The sequence below is a fragment of the Mobula birostris genome, chromosome 14 (assembly GCF_030028105.1).
Source record: "Mobula birostris isolate sMobBir1 chromosome 14, sMobBir1.hap1, whole genome shotgun sequence".
In the NCBI taxonomy this organism is placed as follows: domain Eukaryota; kingdom Metazoa; phylum Chordata; class Chondrichthyes; order Myliobatiformes; family Myliobatidae; genus Mobula; species Mobula birostris.
In genome coordinates, this window is record NC_092383.1 from 8,103,867 (window position 1) to 8,119,912 (window position 16,046).

The 16,046-nt window shown below is 42.6% G+C and overlaps 1 protein-coding gene across 2 annotated transcripts in view; it reads right to left on the bottom strand.

The window, feature by feature from the left end:
• Positions 1-16,046, bottom strand: part of LOC140209684 (ceroid-lipofuscinosis neuronal protein 6 homolog) — a 50,214-nt gene that overhangs the window by 8,745 nt on the left and 25,423 nt on the right. The window contains exons 5-7 of one of the 2 annotated variants that reach the window (XM_072278057.1): positions 9,442-9,630; positions 6,773-6,828; positions 3,321-3,443 (exon numbers count right to left, since the gene is read on the bottom strand). In XM_072278057.1, the coding sequence (XP_072134158.1) occupies positions 3,321-3,443; positions 6,773-6,828; positions 9,442-9,630 (368 nt within the window). The other variant, XM_072278058.1, reaches the window with a different exon arrangement.

A 16,046-nucleotide genomic window follows, 5' to 3' on the forward strand; every position in this document is an offset into this window, starting at 1 on the left:
TATGTTCTAGTACCAATTGTTTGGCGACAATAAAGTATAAAGTATAAAGGAGTCTGCACCTTCTCCCCGAGCTGCGAGCTCCAGTTTCCTCCCATATTCCAAAGACGACCACTTAGGGCTAGGGTTAGTGAGATGTAGGCATACTATTTTGGCACCAGAAGTGTGGCCACTCTTGTAGGTGACCCCAGCACATTCTCAGACTGTGTAGGTCACTGACGCATTTCACTGTACATTTTGATGGATAGTACTGTGCAAAAATTTAGGTGTATACAGCGGGGTGTCTAAAGCATTTGCACGGTACTGTATTTGTCAACGTGCAGCAGAGAATGAGTTTGTAAATCTGGCGGGAGCAAAGGATGTTGGGAATAGTAAGGGACCATAAGACCATAAGATATAGGAGCAGAATTAGGCCATTCAGCCCATTGAGACTGCTCCACCATTTCATCATGGCTGATCCCGGATCCCACTCAACCCCTTGGCTTCTCGCTATAACCTTTGACGCCCTGACCGATCAATTTTCTATCAATTTTCGCTTTAAATACACTCACGGTCCTGGCCTCCACAGCAGTCTGTGGCAGAACATTTCACATATTCACTACTCTCTGGCTAAAAAAATTCCCCCTTACCTCTGTTCTAAAAGGTCACCCCTCAATTCTGAGGCTGTGCCCTTTCGTTCTGGATATCCCCACCAGAGGAAATATCTTCTCCACATCCAACTTATCTTGTCCTTTCAACATTCGGTAGGTTTCAATGCGATACTCCGCATTTTAGATTATGAGGACACTCATTTTTTAAATTCCAGTGAATACAGGCCCGAAGCTGCCAAATGCTCTTCACCTGTTAACCCTTCATTCACAGAATCATTCTCGTGAACCTCCTCTGGACCCTCTCCAATGACAACACATCCTTTGAGATATGGGGCCCAAAACTGTTGACAATACTCCCAACTGCAGCCTGACTCGTGTCTTATAAAGGCTCACCATTACCTCCTTGCTTTTATATTCTATTCCCTTGAAATTAATGCCAACATTACATTTGCCTTCTTTCCCACAGAGTCAACCTGTAAATTAACCCTCTGGGAGTCTCGCACAAGAGCTCCTCAGCCCCTTTGCACCTCTGATGTTTGAACCTTCTCCCCAATAGTCTGCACTTTTGTTCCTTTTACCAAAATGCATTATCATACATTTCCCAACACTGTATTCCATCTGCCACTTTTTTGCCCATTCTTCCAATTTGTCTAAATCCTGCTGCAATTGCATTGCTTCCTCAGTTTAGCTACCCTTCCACCTATCTTCGTATCATCCGCAGACTTTGCCACAAAGCCATCAATTCCAATATCCAACAGTCCCAATACTGATCCCTGTGGAACACCATCAGTCACTGGCAGCCAACCAGAAAAGGCCCCCTTTATTCCCACTTACTACCTCCGGCCTCTCAGCCATTCCTCTATCCATGCCAGTATCTTTCCTGTAATGTCAAAGGATTTTATCTTGTTAAGCACCCTCACGTGTGGCACCTTATCAAATGCCTTCTGATAATCCAAATAATTCCGTGGTCCCCAACCTCTGGGCTGCGGACGGATACATTGCCGCGAAGCATGCAGGGGGGCAGTGGTAGCCGGGACGCACCCAGCACGTCTTTAAGAAAAAAGCCGAAATAAACAAGCTAATTAATTAGGTGCCGCCCGGCACGTAAATGTCAGAGGCAATCTAGGCCGAATGCCCTAATTCTGCTCCTAATCTTATGGTCTATTGTCTTATAATTGTTCTTGGCAAATTTTTCAACAGAACTGGTTTGCCATTGCCTTCTTTTGGGTAGTGTCTTTACAAGATGGATGACTCAGACCATTATCAACACTCTTCAGAGACTGTCTGCCTGGTGTCAGTAGTCATGTAACCAGGACTTGTGATATCCACCAGCTGCTCATACGACCATCCACCACCTGCTCCCACGGCTTCACGTGACCCTGATCAGGTGGGGGGGGGGGCTCAGCAGCTGCTACACCTTGTCCAAGGGTGACCTGCAGGCTAGCAGAGGGAAGGAGAGCCTTACACCTCCCTTGGGAGAGATATATCTTCACCCGCCACTCCTGATTGATACAGCCACTTTATTGGATGTTCATAACAAAGAAATGATCACAACCAACTCCCTCTACCGTAAGGAAGAATGAAAAAGAAAGAACTTAAGGAAAGGAATCTTGCCTCGTCATTACCTTTATACTGAAAACCATCTCAAACTAGACTGATAAGAAAATTCCTTTGGTAAGAACAGCCTATGAGACTGTTCGATTTATGCTGGCATCTAACACGCTCGCAGCAAAGCTAAAAATAAACAGACCCAGTGAAACTACAGATTATTGAACATCCAGTGAACATTTACAGACAAAGAGATGGTTGTACAAACATATAAGCAAGCAGAAAGCAAGTTGAATTGCACAAAAAATAACAATGTCTTCTCTAATCCAACAAGGAACATAGAACATTATGGCACAGTACTATGGCCCACAGTGTTGTGATGACCTTTTAACCTTCTCCAAGATCAACCATAGAACATTACAGCATATCATAGAATATTACAGGAAGATAGGCCAGTATACACTCAGTGGGCACTTTATTATATCCATCTGCTTGCTAATGGAAATAGCTAATCAGCCAATCATGTGGCAGCAACTCAATGCGTAAAAGTGTGCAGCCATGGTCAAGAGGTTCCACTGTTAAACCAAATGTCAGAAAGTGGAAGAAATGTGATCTAAGTGACCTTGACCATGGAATGATTGTTGGTGCCAGATCGGATCGTTTTAGTATCTCAGGAGCTGGGATTTTCAGGCACAGCATTCTCTAGAGTTTACAGAGAACGGTGTGAAAAACAAAAAACATTTAGCGAGTGGCAGTTTTATCGGTAAACATGCCTTCTTAATGAGGGAGGTCAGGGGAGAATGGCCAGATTAGTTCAAGTTGACAGGAAGGTGACAGTAAGTCAAATAATAATGTTACAACAGAGGTGTGCAGAAGAGCATCTCTGAATGCACAACACATCGAACCCTGAAGAGGATGGGCTACAGCAGCAGAAGACCACATTGTACGAGTTACTAATAAAGTGGTCACCAAACGCATGTCCAATGTGTGACTGGGAAGTGAAAAAGCTGGAGGTGATGTTTCTACATACCTGCTGCCCTCACTAGTGATGATAACTAGTCCTCATCTCTGGATTACTAGCCCAGTCCTAAAACCAGAGGCCAATGGATCACATAACATTGACAAAATTGAAATATGAACGAAAAGCCATAGTAGTTCTTTGCTGGTAACTTGGTTATCACTTACCAGTAGTAGAGGCTGCTAGGGCCAAGGAGCAACCATGCAGACAGGGGCATTCTGCTGTCCTTGTTACACCGGGTGAAGCAGCCCGTAAAATACAGGCAGAAAATGATGAAGAGGGGGACATACCTGTGGCAGAGGACCAACACAACAGTCTGTCAGATTGAGCATTCCTCTGACCTACCAGTACCTCCGACCACACTGGAACATAAATACCCCTGACTGCAGTGAATCATAAACGCCTCCAACAATATTATGTTTGTAGCATGTGACCATCTGCTCTTTTTTTTGACAAAACTACAGTTTATTCACATACAAAATACAAACATCAGGGATTTACAAGACCACTAACAATTTCAAATATGGTTATTACTATCTACAAAATTCCCTGGGGGAGGGGAGCCCACTGTTCCTGGAAATCCCTCACTGTACCCATAGTGACCGCATGCTCCCTCTCTAAGCACACTCGTGCATGAACGTTAGCCTGGAAGAGGGGCAGAAAGTTGGCTTGGGCCAAACCCTTTGTTAAGTCTGAATGTCAAATTTAACAGAAGCAGCTTGCCTGTGTGATAAACATGTGGCAGAAATGCTTATCCATGATCTCAGTTAACCACTTAATTAGTTTAACTAATTTGTTTTGGGTGGTTAGCGCAACACGATTACAGCAGCAGTGACCTGGGTACAGCTCCCACCACTGTCTGCGAGGAGTTTGTATGTTCTCCCTACAACTATGTGGGGTTCTGCTGCTGTCTGTGACTTTTTACATTCTCCCCGTGACAATGTGGGTCTCCTCTGGCTGCTCTGGTCTCCTCTGGATGCTCTGTGCTCTGGTCTCTTCTGGCTGCTCTGGTCTCCTCTGGCCGCTCTGTGCTCTGGTCTCCTCTGGCTGCTCTGTGCTCTGGTGTCCTCTGGATGCTCTGGTCTCCTCTGGCTGCTCTGTGCTCTGGTCTCCTCTGGATGCTCTGGTCTCATCTGGATGCTCTGTGCTTTGGTCTCCTCTGGATGCTCTGTGCTCTGGTCTCCTCCAACATTCCAAAGACATAAATTAGTAAGTTAATTGGTCACATGGATGTAATTCGGCAGCACGGGGCACTTCGAATCTGTACGACTGAATAAAACTAACTAGCTATCCTCCAATGCCTCAGCAAGTGAGAGAGAAAGGTACCATGGCTGCTATTTTGTTCATAGGTGAGAGCACAAAGCAAACAAACATCTGAACATGATAGTTAACACCGAGTTTCAGCCCGTTGTCAGAAGTTAATAATTGCATATTCGTGCTGCCCCATTCAACTCGCGCCAACAATCATACATCAAAATAAGTTCATGGTCCTTTCATTGTTGCTTCACAAGGACTAGCAGCGCTGGCACTACAGTGTTGTTCACCATCTGATACTGTTCCAGAACTGGTAGATTTATCCAGCAGAAGAATATCATCCACAACTGGTTTGAAATCGAGAGCAGGGAGTTTTTCATGTGGTCTTTCATGTATGAACAAATTACCTCATCATAATCTTGCACCTAATCGTTTACCTGCGCTGTGCACTTACACGCTAGTCTGCATTAATATTTTTTATCTTACCAACAGGACTGATGAAGGGTGTCAGCCCGAAATGTCAACTGCTTATTCCCTTCTGTAGATACTGGTTGACCTGCTGAGCTCCTCCAGCTTTTTGATATTTTCACTACATTACGGGTCCTTTACACATGGCATTTATCGGCACGGTGATGTAGCAGTTAGTGCAGACACTTTACTGCGCCGGTGATCACCGATCGGGGTTCGATTCCCGTCGCTGTCTGTAAGGAGATTGTACGTTCTCTCCATGACCGCGCAGGTTCGTCTGGGTGCATGATATAAGGGGGCGTCATTTTATGTACACAAAGAATGGTGGGTGTGTAGAATGCCCTCTCAGCGTGGTGGTAGAGGCAGATACATTAGGGGCATTTAAGAAATCCTTAGACAGGCACATGGACGGTAGAAAAATGGAGGGCTCTGCAGGAGGGAGGGGTTAGATTGATCATAGAGTAGGTTATATTCCAAAGATGTACTGTTAGGATTAGTGAGCTACTTGTGAGCTGCCCCCAAATCACTAGCCCTTGGCCCCTGTTGTTCGTTGATGCAAAATGATGCATTTCACTGTATGACAACCATTTCAATGCTTCATTGTACGTGTGACAAATAAAACTTACTCCGAATCTTATTTATGCACTCTGTGGCCACTTTATTAGGTACACCTGCTCATTAATGCAAATATCTAATCAGTCAGTTATGTGGCAGCAAACTCAATTCATAACAGCATGCAAACATGGTCAAGAGATTCAGTTGTTGTTCAGACCAAACATCAGAATGGGAAAAGAACGTGACTTTGACTGTGGAATGATTGTTGGTCCCAGGCAGAGTAGGTTGAGTATCTTAGAAACTGTTGATATCCTGGGCTTTTCACGCACAACACTCTCTGGAGTTAACAGAGAATGCTGCAAAAATTTTGTGTGCAGTTTTGGTCCCCTAATCTGAGGAAAGACATCTTTGCCATGGAGGGAGTACAAAGAAGGTTCAGCAGATTGATTCCTGGGATGGCAGGACTTTCATATGATGAAAGACTGGATTGACTAGGCTTATACTCTCTGGAATTTAGAAGATTGAGGGGGGATCTTATTGAAACGTATAAAATTCTAAAGGGATTGGACAGGCTAGATGCAGGAAGATTGTACCCGATGTTGGGGAAGTCCAGAACGAGGGGTCACAGTTTGAGGATAAAGGAGAAGCTTTTTAGGACCGAGATGAGGAAAAACTTCTTCACACAGAGAGTGGTGAATGTGTGGAATTCTCTGCCACAGGAAACAGTTGAGGCCACTTCATTGGCTATGTTTAAGAGGGAGTTAGATATGGCCCTTGTGGCTAAAGGGATCAGGGGGTGTGGAGAGAAGGCAGGTACAGGGTTCTGAGTTGGATGATCAGCCATGATCATACTGAATGGTGGTGCAGGCTCGAAGGGCCGAATGGCCTACTCCTGCACCTATTTTCTATGTTTCTATGTTTCTAAAAACAAGAAAAAACATCCAGTGAACGCAGTACCGTGGGCAAAAATGGTCAGAGGCGAATGGCTGTACTGGTTCAAGCCGACAGGCAGGTGACAGTAACTCAAATGTTAACATGTGTTACAACCGTGGTGTGCCGAAGAGCATCTCTGAATGTACAACACATCGAACCTTGAAGTGGATGGGCTACAGCAGCAGAATACCACAAACGTACACTCAGTGGCCACTTTATTAGGTACAGTAGTTACTTAATAAAGTGGCCACTGAGTGTAATTGGTGCGGAGATTAGGACTCATAGGACTCTGTATTCTTGCTTTGTGTTGTCTGTTGTATTCAGTCATGGAATTGTTATCTGAGTCTCTGCTTTGCTTAACAATGACAGCTGGAGAAGGCAAGAATTCCCGTTGTTTTTAGCTACTTACCACATCAGGTGACCCAGGGATTCATCGTAGTAATAAAGAAGCTCAAAGGAGTCAATCTGTTGGTTTAAAAAGAGAACTTTATATTAATCACTTGCCATCTGTGGTCGGTGGCGTAAACGAGTCAGTCTTTACATTCTCTGAGAATTGGGCTGTTCACAGTTTGTCAGGTGACAGGGAGTAGCGCATTTTAAAGAATCAAACAGCCCCGATGGATGCAGAGTAAAGGAAGGAGCTCTGTCCCACAGAACAGGAGAGCATAGGAACAGGCCATTCGGCCCATTATACTCGTGCTGAAAACAATGCTGAATTAAATGAAATCCCTTCTGCCTGCATGTGATCCACATCTCTATATTCATTTATCTGTCTAAAACTATTATCGTGCCTGTTTCCACCACTCTGCCTGGCAGCACATTTTGGGCACCTACCACCCTCTATGTAAAATCAGCATGTCTCATTCGAATTCCCTTCTCCTCACACCCTTGGTACTGGATCAAGAATCAACGTTATTCGCTGTATACTTTTACATGTGTTCGGAATTTGCTGTGGTATGTTGGTCAGGGTGCGACATGCGACAAAAACAACATTCACCAATCATATAAAATAAGTTTCGAAGTACAGATATGGAATAAAATATGCATAAATACCAGCATTATAAAAAGTGGCTTTAAATGCTTACAGTGCAGTGCAGTGACTGAGGTAGTAGATAGTGGGGAGTTGAGGGGGCAGGTGCTAACCCTCAACTGCCTAGAGGAAGAAACTTTAAAGACGACTTGAAGTTTTTGTTTTAATAGCCTATTCCACCTTTCCAGTAGGGATCTTTGGAAAATGCAGTTTGCAGGGTGGGTAGTGTCTGCAATGGCTTTTCCTGCCTGTGTCTTTGTCCTGGACACCTGCAGGTCCTGCAGTGACAGTAGACTGCAGCCAATTATCTTTTCTGCTGACCTGACAGTTTGCTGCAGTTTTTGTAGATAGTGAGAGGATTTAGTACCATCTGACACTTGATAATACGTGGGATGTGCCGGCTTTCATGAACTGTGCCAGCCTGCCATTCACCTTTCTCAAATAGGGTCCCACCGTGCTAGTTAGGGACTGTTTTGCACTGTAGCCATTATCGCCTAAAGTCCCCTGGTCAGTAAAAACCAAATATTAACCTATTGCACTTTGCCTTTGAAACTCGTTCCTTTGAGGACAAGCTGCTACACTTACAGGGAACGCTGCCACAAGAAAGCAACATCAATCATCATGGACCCCCATAATCCAAGGCATGCATTCCTCTCACTGCCACCATAGGGCAGGAGGTACAGGAGCCTTACGTCCCGCACCACCAGGTTTGGGAACAGTTATTACCCTACAACCATCAGGCCCCTGAGCGTTCATGGATAAATTCACTCACAAAATGTGCAAAATGTGTGACATGGACATAGTGGGCCTTTTTCCATACTGTGTTACACTATGACTCTGTTATCAATCCTTCTACCGTCTGCGTGAGATGTTGGGGCTATCGGGACTTTGAGACTTTTTTTTTACCGTGCCCATGGTCTGCTGTTATCAAATTACAGTAATGCTTTGCACTGTTGTAACTATATGTTATAATTATGTGGTTTTTGTCAGTTTTAGTCTTGGTCTGTCTTGCGTTTCTGTGATATCATACCGGAGGAACATTGTATCATTTTTTAATGCATGCATTCTAAACGACAATAAATGAGGACTGAGTGTCATCATAATCTAATCTAATCGGTAAAGGTCAGAGTCAAAGTAAATTTATTTTCAAACTACGTATATTTCTGTGCAGGAGTCTTAGGCTCATGTATAAAACTTCTGTAAAGCAAAGATGCTTTCAAAAATAATGAAAAAGTTTCTAAATATCAAAAAATTTACTATAAAGTGCAGTAAACATTAGAAAAATAAAGTCAAACCAATATGTGGTATGACCACCCTTTGCCTTTAAAACTGCATCAATTCTATTAAGTACACAGTCATGCAGTTTTGTAAGAAAATGGGCTGGTAGGTTGTTTCAAGCATCCTGGAGAGCTTGCCACAGTTCTTGTGCAGACTTTGGTTGTCTCGCTGGCTTCTGTCTCTCCGAGTAATCCCAGGCAGCTTTGATGATGTTGAGATCAGGGCTCTGTGGAGGCGTTACCATCTGAAACAGTATGCAGAATCTAGGGTGCCTAAGACTTTTGCACATTACTGTACATGTCACCATATAATAGCTTCAGATTTATTTTCCTGCAGGCATTTACAAGAAAATAAAGAAATATAATGGAATTCATGAAAAAAAACTACACATAATCAAACACCGACAGATAGCCACTGTGCAAAAGACAAATGATACGAATAATAAAAGGAATTAGGTAAAACTGAGGACATGAGTTGTAGTGTCCTCGAAAGCGAGTCCGTACTGTAGATTGTGGAGTCAGTTCAGCATTGAGATGAGATGGGTCAGGAGACTAATGTAGGGTAAAAAGCAAGGAGCGTTGATGGTGTCTTTCTGCCATATTCTTATGTTAAAGCCATGACCACCAATGGTAGGGCAATGAGGACTGGGGATGTGTGTGGATGAGGTGGCAAGATCGCACTCACAGTCTCTCCCCGCACCCCGTCTCCCCTCGAGTATAAGGAGGGTTAATCAGGTGGGAGGCCTTCCAAATGAAGAGACAGGCGCTTACCAGTGTTTCCGGCTTGAGGTCCTTCATGATTGGGTTTTCCCGGACGGACAAGTGCAACTGGTATCCACTCAGAATGAGCCGGTGATTCACGGAGTCGCCTACGAGGTGAATGCTGGCTCCCATCACGAATGTTATGATGCAGATGTACACCGCTGACAGAGGGAGAGTCTTGGGGGAGCGTTCAATAAGCTGCAACAGGTACATGAAAGGCGGTCAATAGTTCTGTGCTTTTAGTCAAAGTGGGAGAACCTAGGGAGCAACTTAAAGGACGGAGAAGCATTTAGGCTTAGGGAGGAGGTATCGAATGTTAAGGCAGTTGACAGGAGAGACACAGAATTTACATTTCCCCTGGCTGGAGTTTTCAGAACAGGGAGCTGGGTGGGGGGGGGGGGGGGGGGTCATAGTCTTGAAACAGATATTTTCCTTTTGCACTATGCATTTACTTACTTGTTTGTTTATCAATCTAATTATCTATCTATTCACATCTCAAATTTTCAAAGTGCACTTATTATCAAAGAAAGTATAAATTATACAACCTTGAGATCTGTTTGCTTACAGGCAGCCTCAAAGCAAGAAACCCGAAAGAACCAAATTTAAAAAAAATAAAGACTCAACACCTGATGCACAGAGAAAGGGGGAAAAGAAAACACAAACCATGCAAACAATAGAACTGCGAAACAAGGTTTCGAACCAAAATTGAGTCCTTAGATCTGAACCTCAGGAGTAGGCCCAAAGCCTCTGTGTCAGTCCATCATATTCGTGGGCACGGAGCACAGCAGGCAGGGTAGTCTTCCATCTATCCCCATCTGTCTATCAATCTACCTACCTATCTATTATTGTAACCTACAGAAACTTTTTTCATACATTGCACTGTACTTAGGGTTGCCAACTTACTCACTCCCAAATAAGGGACAAAAGTAGCAGTCAAATACGGGACACTTGTGTTTACCCCGAGAAAGACTACCATGACCATGAAGCCTTGTGCGGGCGCCTGAGTGCGCATGTGTGACGTGCGCATGCGTGTACGTGCTGATTTTTTTCTATAAATTGGTTTGGGCTTAATCTTCCCGATTCTGTTAAGTGAAACTACACTGTACATACATTATTTCTACTTTATATAGGCTGTGTATTTATCATATTATTCCGCTTTTACTATATGTTTGTGTTATTTTAGGTTTTACGTGTTATTTGGTATGATTTGGTAGGTTATTTTTTGGGTCTGGGAACGCTCAAAAATTTTTCCCATATAAATTAATGGTAATTGCTTCTTTGCTTTACGCCATTTTGGCTTATTAACGGTTTCATAGGAACGCTCTACCTTAGCGGGGGGAATACGGGACAAGGACGGTCCCATATGGAACAAACCAATTTAGCCCAATATACAGGATGTCCCGGCTAATATGGAACAGTTGGCAACCCTAACTGTACTGCTACAACAAAACAACAAATTTCACGACATATGCCAGTGATAATAAACCTGGTGCTAGTCTATTGGGAACTGACAATCTGCCAGAGGAACTCAGCAGGTTGAGCAGCATTTGTGGGAGGAAAGGTATTTATGTTTTGGGTCAAAACCCTGTATCAGGACTCGTGATTAGATCTGCTCAACCTACTGAGTTCCTCCAGCAGAGGGCGCATTATCCAGGTTCCAGCATCTACTCATTGAACTTTCATAAACACAAGAGATTCTGCAGATATTGGAAATCATCAGGAACACCCACAAAATGCTGGAGGAACTCGACAGGTCAGGCAGCATCTATGGAGATGAATAACCTGTCGATGTTTTGGGCATTGATTGCTCAGAGGTTTGTGTCAGTACATTTATATTCAGTTCTACCTCCAAGGTCATCTCTTCTCTTTCCTCCATATGGAATAACATTAGTCTCTTTACAGCCACAAAATTTCCTGGAACTCTGTGTACCCTCGATCAGAAGCAAGCTATCCAATGTATAACGTATTAGACCATAGGACCTAGGAGCAGAATTAGGCCATTTAGCTCATCGTCTGCTCTACCATTTGATCCTGGTTGATATCTTATCCCTTTCAACACCTTTCGTCCGCCTTCTCTCCATAGCCCTTAAAGTCCTTACTAAACAAGAACCTATCACCCTCCTCTTTAAACATACCCAGTGAGCTGGCCACAACACCTATGGCATTGTGTGTGAGTAAGCCTGATGCTGGGCTCCCTCATCTGTAATGACCATGAATTTGAAATGGCTGGGAAACAATGGGGAAAGGAAAGGGGAGCTCTAGGGGTTTTTCTTGTATTCACCAAGGAACACTAGGTGAAGGCACATTCAATCAGAGGTCAGTCCAGCCTTGTGGAAAGTTGGGACATAAAAGATTCTGCAGATGTGTCTGAATTGCTGAGTGTGCTCCAGGCTCTTTCATCATGATTATCAATACCGATTATAGAAGGTAGAGGAGCCAGCCCTTGTGACATACCGCCTGCTACTGTCAAACAGACAATAACCATTTACCCTGTGTATCCCTGCTGCCTCCTGTAGCTTGTGGTGCCTCATACCTCGAACAACAAACACAAATGCCCACGTGACTCATCAGGTCACACAGCATCCACGGAGGGGGATAAACAGTCGGCTTCTCGGACCGAGCCCATCCCGTAGTTACCCGCAGTCCCCGGGGCACAACCAGATTTTATTCCTGAGACATGTTCAGAACCAGAGCTGTCTATAGGTTGGAAGTGAATAGGAAGCGCGTGGGGCAGGGACGGTGCTGATGGGAGAGCGAGCCGCTGCAGGAACAGGAACAGCAACCGCCAGCAGGCCTCATTGACGCACTGAGAGAGTCTACTCAGAGCTTTAATCCAGCCCCTAGTTATTGTGGCTCAAGGGTCGGGGAAGGGAGGGGCTGGCAGGTAGAGGAGGAAACCAGAAGATGTCGGCAGCCCAGAAGCAGCTAAGGATTAAAGATTACTTTATTTGTCACACGTACATTGAAACACGCAATGAAATGTGTCTAATCAAATCAGTGAGGATTGTACTAGACAGCTTGCAAGTGTCACCACACTTCCAGAACCAACATAGCATGCCCTCAACTAACTAATCCTAACCCAGGGGTTCCCAACCTGGGATCCATTGACATTTGCTTAATGGTATCATTCCACGGCATAAAAAAGATTGGGAACCTCTGTCCTAACCCGTACGTCTTCAGAATTTGGGAGGAAACTGAAACACCTGGAAGAAATCCATGTTGTCACGGTCAGAACATAGAAACTCCTTACAGACAGCAGTGGGAATCAAACCCTGATATTACTGCTGGCACGGTACAGTGCTACGCTGACCACCATACCACTGTATCCATACCTTCGGACTCCCAGTCCGTCATATGAATGGGCTGTTTGTAACGGGGAGAACTGGTATCATGCTAACAATGGGAGACCCTTCAGCACATCACACCACACCATCTCCCTGGGATGCTCTCCCATCAACTCCTTCCCCCTCTATCTTTTCTGTACCCCCATAATTGATTCTCTCTCACTCAGGGGCTGGATTAAAGCTCTGAATTCTCCAGGGTCATTTTGGTAGCCGTATACATTCCACCTCAGGCCAATGTCAAGCAGGCTTTAGGTGATCTGAGTAATGGGATCAACATGCAGGAAACAGCGCACCCTAACGCCTTCATCATCGTTTTGGGAGATTTTAACCAGGTCAGTCTGAAAAAAAATCACTGAGCAATTACCATCAACAGATCACTTGCAATACCAGAGGAAACACCACTGGACCATTGCTACACCACCATCAAGACTGTCTACTGTGCTATTCCACACCCTCACTTCGGGAAGTCTGATCACCTGGGGGTACTTCTACTCCCTGAGTATAGGCAGGAACTGAAGACTGCAGCACCAGTAGTGAGGACCAAGAAGGTATTGGCAAAGGAAGCACGAGAGCACCTACAGGACTGCTTTGAATTGGTGGACTGGACTGTATTCAGGGATTCATCTTCGAACCTGGATGAGTATGCTGCAGTTGTTACCAACTTCATTAAAACCTGTGTGGATGAGTGTGTGCCTACAAAGACTTGCTGTACATTCCTAAACTAAAAGCTGTGGATGAATCAGGAGGTACATCATCTGCTGAAGGCTAGATCTGTGGCATTCAAGTCTGGCGACCCAGACCTGTACCAGAAAACCAGGTATGATTTGCGGAGGGCGATTTCAAGGGCGAACAGACAATTTTGAATGAGTTTGGAGGCAACATTGGATGCACGGCAACTCTGGCAGGGTTTGCAAGACATTACTTCCTACAAAGCGAAACCCAATAGCATGAATGGCAGTGATGCTTCACTATCAGATGAACTCAATGCCTTCTATGCTCGCTTTGAAAGGGAGAACACAACTACAGCTGTGAAGATCCCTGCTGCACTTGACGATTCTGTGATCTCCGTCTCAGAGGCTGATGTTATGCTGTCTTTCTTTTTAAATCTTTTTATTGAATAAGTATACAAAAGGGTAAGCCCTATAGGCACTAATACACTGTTAGAATATAAAAAAATTACAGGAGATATTAATACAGAAAAAAAGTGATACAAACAATGTAATTTAAACATAACATACTAAGGTAACATAATAGTATACTAATTTTTATATATATATATGTATATATATATATATATATCTCAATAGAGAAAAGAAAAAAAAAACCCCAAAAAAAACCCACCGTGCAACTAAACTAAAAGCAAAGCAAAGCAATGGGCTAACTTGGAACCAAGTAGAGTTAAAGAACTTAAAATCACATCCTCAAACCCGACCTCCATTAAAAACAGTAAAAAAAAACAAGAAGGGTATATAAATATGGAACAAAAAGAGAAGAAAAGAAAAATTACATTAAATGAAAATATTGAATAAAAGATCTCCAGGTCTGTTCAAATTTAAGTGAGGAATTATAAAGATTGCTTCTAACTTTCTCCAAATTCAAGCATAATATCGTCTGAGAAAACCAAAAAAAGATGGTTGGAGCGTTAAGCTCTTTCCAATGTTGTAAGATACATCTTTTCGCCATTAAAGTAAGAAATACAATCATTCTACGGGCTGAAGGAGAAAGATTACTGGAAATTTTAGGTAGTCCAAAGATAGCAGTAATAGGGTGAGGAGAGATATCTATATTCAATACCTTTGAGATTAATATTAAAAATGTCTCTCCAAAAAGTTTCCAGAGTAGGACAAGACCAAAACATATGAGTTAAAGAGGCTATCTGCCCTGGACATCTATCACAAAAAGGATTAATATGAGAATAAAAGCGAGCTAATTTATCTTTGGACATATGTGCTCTATGAACAACTTTAAATTGAATTAGGGAATGTTTAGCACAGATAGAGGAAGTATTGACTAATTGTAAAATCTGCCCCCAGTCATCCACGGAAATGATAGACCCCAATTCCTGTTCCCAGTCTACCCTAATCTTATCAAATGGAGCTTTCCTAAGTTTCATAATAATATTATAAATCATAGCCGATGCACCTTTCTTACATGGATTAAGGTTAATTATAGTATCTAAAATGTAAGTAGGAGGAAGCATTGGAAAAGAAGAAAGTATAGTACTTAGGAAATTTCTAACTTGTAGATATCTAAAAAAATGTATTCTTGATAAATTATATTTATTAGATAATTGTTCAAAAGACATAAGGGAACCATCTAAAAATAAATCCAAAAACCGTGAAATACCCTTAGTCTTCCAAATTTGAAAAGCACGATCCGTAAAAGAGGGAGGAAAAAATATGTTACCTAAAATAGGAATCGCTAGCCCAAATTGGTTAAGATCAAAAAATTTTCTGAATTGGAACCAAATACGTAAGGTATATTTAACTATCGGGTTAGATACCTGTTTAAGGCGTTTCAAATCAAAAGGAAGCGAGGAACCTAAAATAGAGCCAAGTGTATAGCCCTGAACAGATTGTAATTCCAATGTTACCCATTTAGGAATGGATAGTATATCCTGATCAAGTAACCAAAATTTCATATGTCGAATATTGCTTGCCCAATAATAGAATCTAAAGTTAGGTAATGCTAAACCTCCATCTCTCTTAGCTTTCTGTAAATGTATTTTACCCAGTCTCGGGTTTTTATTTTGCCACATATATGAAGAAATTTTTGAGTCAACTTTATCAAAAAAAGATTTTGGAACAAAAATCGGTAGTGCCTGAAATATATATAGAAATTTTGGCAGAAAAAACATCTTAACTGCATTAATATGACCAATCAAAGTTAAATATAAAGGAAACCATTTAGATGAAAGATGAATAATATGGTCAATTAAGGGTAAAAAGTTAATCTTAAATAAATCTTTGTGTTTACAAGTAATTTTAATCCCAAGATATGAAAAATAATTATTAATCAATTTAAATGGAAAGTTATGATATAAGGGAAGTTGTTTATTAATCGGGAAAAGTTCACTCTTACTAAGATTTAATTTATAACCTGAAAAGAGACTAAATTGTGCTAATAACTCTAAAACAGCAGGGATGGATTTTTGAGGATTAGAAATATATAAAAGTAAGTCATCAGCATAGAGTGATATTTTATGGGACTTTAAGCCCCGAGTTATCCCAGTAATATTTGGAGATTCTCGAATGGCAATTGCAAGAGGTT